We start from the raw sequence: 6,191 nt of genomic DNA on the forward strand, positions 1-6,191 counted from the left end.
GCTTCCAAGTTACATGATGCTAGCTTTCAAATTTAAATGTGTGGAAAATTTTCTGTAGTGCCCACACATCAACAAAACAGATTTTTAGAAAACTATTGAAGTGGTCATAAAGATTGTAAGTTCCTTGTGGCATTTTATAGTCTCATCACACCTGTTCTTAGCCAAGACATTGCATAATTTTATTTTGCCAAACAAAAGTTACTGGCGTTCAGTATCCTCTTATCTTCCAAACTTTAGTAAAGTTTGGATATACAGTGGATCCTTCATATATATCCAGGTAGGTGAAGGTTATAGTATAGGGACCAATTGCCATCCACAGTTTACTCTGTAATGGCTGGATACACGTTACCACTTTGTTCTAAGTGGCAGTGTAACAGCACCAAGGACAGTAATCCTTGAGTGAGGCTTGGGTTGGACATGGGGAGTTGTTTTAGTTTAATGACCACATAAGAGAAAAAATTGTTGGGTACAGAAAGAATTAAAATTATGGGTAAGGCCATGAAACAAAAAGTGCAGCCACCTGATTATAGGGATGTAATGGTCTCAGAAATAGCTGTGCAACGGCTAGTTGGCCAGTAGGTGGCAGAAAAGTTCTATCATTTCTGCTAACCTGCCCTGCCCTCTACTTTTCAGGAAGAATGGGAAGACATGGGGTTGGGTTTCTTGATTCAGACAGAGCAAGAGGTGGCAAAAGCAGAAGCCCCAGGTCCCTGTCTAAAAGCTGTGACCTTCAACCAGACTTTTCATGTATAATTACATTCATATTCACATGAATTCATTGACTAGAACAGCCAGGCTGGTCAGCCCTTTGCCAAGGTTCCTGTAACTAAAGGCTGATTGTAGGTATTTAGCCACTTTCTTTCAGAAGTTTCCCAAGAAAGTGCCCTGCAGCGGCTCACCCTCCCTTTGCAATGGCCACCTGTAATCTGCAGAATGCTTAACACCTTAAACCTCAGATTTCTTTTTACTGGTAGGATCCTGATACAATAGGGGGAACAGGTTTCCATTCTGGTATCACTGTAGTGTGTTGATGTGTTCCACATGTGAGCTACATGCGGCACAAAAGGATCTCTTTGGTGTTTTTTTGTATGGCTACTAAACCTGCATTTTTATGGTCCTGTGGGAAAGTGCCCTTCTTTTCCAAACACCGTTGAGGAGATTTCCTGCTTGGAATTGTAATTTTACCAGCATGCCACCATATATGTACTTTAATTAACCTGTTTTAACCTGTTTGTGTCTTATAGCCTCACCTACAAGCTAGACACAATGTCTCACTTGAACAGTTGTTGTAAAAATTAAATCAGAGGGGACTCGCACCCCCTCTTAGCTTGCCATGTCTTACTTGGGAAGTTTTACTTTCACTTTAAGGAGATCTCTGGCTTCACCACCCACCATCACTGCATCAGTTTTAGGATGAATGGAGTACTCTTCTGGGAAGCTGTCAGCATCCACAGGTTTTACTATCACTGATAGTAATATTGGCACTTGTGCATAAAGCATGTTAAAGTGTGGCTCCCACCACCCTGGTTCAAAATTAGAATAAAGACAGACACGTTATTTTATGCTAAAAGTATATTTATATAGATATAGATCTTTACTTTTCTCCAGACAGTATTTTACCGATGAGTCATATTAACATCCAAGAACATTCTGATTTTACATAAACAAAACGAGACAAATAAACTGTCATTTCTTTTCACACACAAGGCAGCACAACTCTGATACTGGAACATTACAATTAGGACACCAAACAGGGAATCACAGATCTCATTTAAAAAAATACAGACACCAAAATACAAAACACTACAGCAGCCAGTTTAAATCAACATTTCACAAAACTGTACAAAAGCTTTGGCAAATATAAAAACAGGCTGTAAAACTTATACACAGAGAACAATACCAAAAAACATCAGAAAGCACAATGTCCCCCACTCCCCATTGTCTGTTGCCTTTGGCCTTGGACCCACAGGTATAAAAATCATCTTAGTAATGTCTATTAGTGAGGATGGGGACTGCTGGTGGGGTCGTGGGAATCATCATCGCTGTCATGGGACTCGTTGGCGGCGGCATTTGCGTCCTTGTATTCTAACTCTGCCAGAGAGTCAAGGTACTGGCATGACCAGATCTGGGGCTGGTTCTCGTAGAGTGCAGCCAAAAATCTCAAGATGTGCACCCTGTTGGTTTCGAGGAATGCCCGGGGCCCCCAGAGAAGCTCGTATTCTGCAGGCTCAGTGAAGGGGATTTGCCTGTACTCTAGGTACCTGTGTCTCACAAACACACTGGTGATGAGCTTCTTTGTAATTCTGAAGAGAACACTTGTCTCCTGGACATCCAGCCCTAGCTGGAACAGAAAACTAAAGAGCAGATTCTCCCTGATACAGTAGCCTTTCATAAAGATGAGGCTCAAGACCACCATCAGGAGACTGAACTTTGGCCTCTCGAAATAGGATGCCAGCAAATTACACTGAGGGTACGCCATCTTGTTGACGATGATGTAAGTGTGGGTTTTGGTGTCAACTTCCTTCAGCTGACAACCAAAGGTGCACTCCAGCTTAGTGTTGGCACGGTTGATGATGTCTAAGCTGTCGTCTTTGTATTCTCGGATGACAACATTTATCATCTCCGAGAGCTGGACAGGCACCTTGGCTTGGTCTTTGACCAAGAGAAACTGCACCAAAGCGTTTGCTCTCTCATCTAAGGGAGATAATGGCTGACTCTCCCTATCAGGGTCCTCCTGAGCAGCACTGGGTCCCCGAGAGACACTTGGGACCTCAGAAGCCATCCATGTCTGAGACCCACCCGAGGCACCACAGAATCCCTGGTCCCGTGAAGTGCTAGGGCCCTCCAAGCTCCTTGGCATCCTAGAGGTGTTGGGGCACCCCCAGTCATTCAGGCCCTGTGGAGTGTAGAGGGATTCCCGGTCCCCCAGGAGCTGCATAGCCCTCTGAATCTCCCAGTCAGAATGACTGGGATTGCCCCAGGTTCGGGGCCCCCGCCAGTCATGTGAGGAGAGCCTGTGTCCACAGTTGTCTTCTTTGGGTTCCAGATGCTTCTTCTTCCTGGTGGCTTTGCCGGGGCGTCTTGGCGGCTCTGAAGACTTAGAGGCCTCTGCAGCAGTGGCACTTGCCTGGGGGGCAGCTGCTGTCACCATCAAGATGGCAGGCACTGACTTACATGCTGATGAGGCATTTCCATCTGGATACGGAACCCAGGGAACTGCAGGCAGGGCCTCTACACAGGCATAAGGATCCTGCAGAGCAAATGGCAGTGACTTTGGGCTCTCCGAGGCGTCAGATGGACCTCTAAAGGCATTAGAAGAGGCAGGCTGGAAATGAGAGGTAGATGGAAAGGCCCTTGAGGTGGCAGGAAAGGTCTCTGATGTGGCAGGCAAGTTTTTCCAGGCAGTTGGCACGTATGCCCTGGATGCTGATGCTCCCCTTGGAGCACAGAAAGTGGCACCAATGAACATGCGCTCTTTTGGAGGACCCTTTTTGTCCCTTGCAGGTGCCCTACGTTCCCTAGGAGGGCCCCGAGGTTCTAGAGAAGAGGGGCCAGGTTCTCCTGATGGGGCCATACGTGATCGAGAGGAGCCCCGGGGATAGTTTGCCAGTGTGGCAGAGGCTCCAGGCTGGGCCTGCAACATGGGCAGTGGGCCTTGCCAAGAAGGCTGCAGCTGCACTGAAGGCAGTTCTGCCTGCAAGCCAGTGGCTTGGGCCTGGTGGGGAGGCAGCTGAGTTTGCGGTGCCTTGGAGGAGGCTGGAGCTCCCTGAAAGGGCTGCTGCTGTTCCACATGGGCGATCTGAGTGGCCTGCTCCTGGGCCTCCTGGGCAGACACAGGCTGCCAGAAGTGAGTAGGTACCTTGGGTGCCCGCCAGCCCACCGCCTGGGCCTGCTGTACCTCCTGGAACTCCAAAGGCACCGGGAGCTCCTGTGGCACCGGGAGCTCCTGTGGCACTGGGAGCTCCTGTGGCACCGGGAGCTCCTGTGGCACCGGGAGCTCTTGTGGCACTGGGAGCTCCTGTGGAATTGGGAGCTCCTGTGGAACTGGGAGCTCCTGTGGCACCGGGATCTCCTGTGACACCGGGATCTCCTGTGGAACCGGGATCTCCTGTGGCACCGGGAGCTCCTGTGGCACCGGGAGCTCCTGTGGCACTGGGAGCTCCTGTGGCACCGGGGGCTGGCCTTTGGGGGCCTGCCAGATGATGGATGGGCAATGCACAGTCCTGGGAGCAGACTGAGCAGCAGCCTGGGGTACAGGAATTGGGATAGACAGTTGGGCTGGCAGTACTGTCTGGGGCACCTGTGGGCCTGACTGTGGCACCAAATGTATCTGAGCAACTGGTGGTACTGTAGACACCTGGCCTGTTCCTGGTAACCTCGGGAGCAGTAGACGAGCCTGTGGAGCCTGACGCAGTGGAGGTGGGGGTGGCAGGACCTGCCACAGCTGAGTCTGGCTTGCTATGCCATGTGGAGCTGGTCTGATAGGGACCTGTCGGATCAGTGGTGGGGCTTGCCGCATCACAGGTTGGATCTGACGGATTATAGGAGGTATCTGGCGAAGCAATGGAGCTGGTCCAGGTCGAATGGGTGTATGACCAGTACGAATGGTTGAGTGCCCTTGGCGCACAGGTTGAGTGGCCTGCCAGGCTATTGTGGGGGCCTGCCAGGTCACCTGTGTAGCCTGCCAGGTCAAAGGCGTCGCTGGCCACCCCTGGGGGGTCACCTGCCAGTTGGGTGTGGTGGCTTGCCAGCCTGGGGGTGTGGCCAGCTGTACCTGGGGGACTTGTGGTACAGAGGGAACCTGTGGAGGAGCCCTTATGACTTGAGACTGGATTTGTAGGATCAAAGGCTGACCCTGTGGGGCCCAAGTAGCCAGAGGCTGCCCAGGGGGCAGCACTGTCTGAGCCATTGGTGCTCCTGATACTGGAGTCTGAATGATTGGACCTCTGGCACCTGGAGGATGGATCATCACGACACCAGGACCTGGAGGCTTGGCCATCGGAGTAAGCGAAGGTGCAGGCTGGGTCATCAAGGCAGCCTGTGGAGGTGGCTGGACCATCGGAGCTCCCGGAGCAGGCGACTGGACCATCAGGACTCCTGGTGTCAGCTGCTGGGCCATCAGGACTCCTGGAGTTGGCTGCTGGGCTATCGGTGTCCCCGTAATGGGAACATGCGGCATTGGAGTTCCATGTGGTCCCCCATGGACCATCGGGGCTCCATGAGGGAGAGGATGCACCATCGGGTTCCCCGGTGGAGGATGGGTCATAGGGTTCCCAGGAGGAGGATGGTGACCCATCGGAGTCCCAGGAGGAGGTGGGTGGGTCATTGGGGTCCCAGGAGGAGGAGGAGGAGGGGGAGGAGGAGGAGGGTGCGCCATCGAGGTCCCGGGAGGGTGTGTCATCGGGGTTCCTGGGGGAGGAGGATGAGCCAAAGGGGCCCCCGTGACAGAAGGATGTAGCATCAGGACTCCCGGAGTTGAAGACTGGGCCATGGGGGCTCCCGGAGGGGGCTGATGGACCATCAAGACTCCAGGAGTTGGAGGCTTGGCCATCCCCCCTCCGAGCGGTGGAGCCTGGACCATTGGGGCCCCTAGACCAGGAGGCTGGGCCAGCTGAGCCACTGGGGCAGGTAGCTGGCCCTCCGGAGCCTCCCAGGCAGGCTGAGGAGCCTGCCAAGCAGCCATGGGAGCCTGCAAGTCCACTGGAGGTGGATCCCAAGGGACAGGAGGAGCCCGGGAGGAAGCAGGCGGAGCCCGCATCAGAACCGTAGGGCGGCTATGGACTGCAGGCACTGGGGACTCCGGAGGGCTGGAATCACCCAGATTTGTACTTAGCTGCGACATGTCCCTTGCTTGACTGGTGGTGGCCCGTCTCCGGTTGCTGCGCTTTTTCTTCCAGTGCTGAGCATGCCGACGTGGCTGTCCAGGATCCCCCTCCAGCTTGAAGGCTGAATAGGAAGCGGGTGCAGACTGCCGTGTTCCGCGGTTCTCTCCGCAGCTCTCAGCGAGCGCAGCCGGGTTCTCTCAGCAGCTCTCAGCAAGCACTACCTGGCTGGCACCGCAACTCTCAGTGAGCACTGCCTGGCTAGCACCGCAGCTTTCAGCCAAGTGCTACTGCCTGGCTTGCTCCGCCAAGCAGCTCACAGCTCTCAGCTCACAGCTCGCAGCGCAGCTCACACAGAGTGTCGCTGGC

General features: G+C 53.2%; 1 protein-coding gene across 2 annotated transcripts; it reads right to left on the reverse strand.

Annotated features, from left to right (window-relative positions):
• Positions 1–1,683: 1,683 nt before the first annotated feature.
• Positions 1,684–5,842, reverse strand: Magel2 (MAGE family member L2). 2 transcript variants are annotated; one of them, XM_085840898.1, is made up of 2 exons: positions 4,136–5,842; positions 1,684–4,069 (listed from the first exon to the last, which is right to left on the reverse strand). In XM_085840898.1, the coding sequence occupies exons 1-2, from the start codon at positions 5,840–5,842 to the stop codon at positions 1,997–1,999; spliced, it is 3,780 nt and encodes a 1,259-aa protein (XP_085697024.1). In that variant the 3' UTR covers positions 1,684–1,996. The 2 variants fall into 2 exon arrangements, with proteins under 2 accessions (XP_085697024.1, XP_021024760.1); XM_021169101.2 differs by having other exon boundaries at positions 1,684–5,842.
• Positions 5,843–6,191: the final 349 nt, after the last annotated feature.

This window comes from Mus caroli, unplaced genomic scaffold (genome assembly GCF_978045245.1).
Source record: "Mus caroli unplaced genomic scaffold, Mus_caroli_1 scaffold_8, whole genome shotgun sequence".
In the NCBI taxonomy this organism is placed as follows: Eukaryota; Metazoa; Chordata; class Mammalia; order Rodentia; family Muridae; genus Mus; species Mus caroli.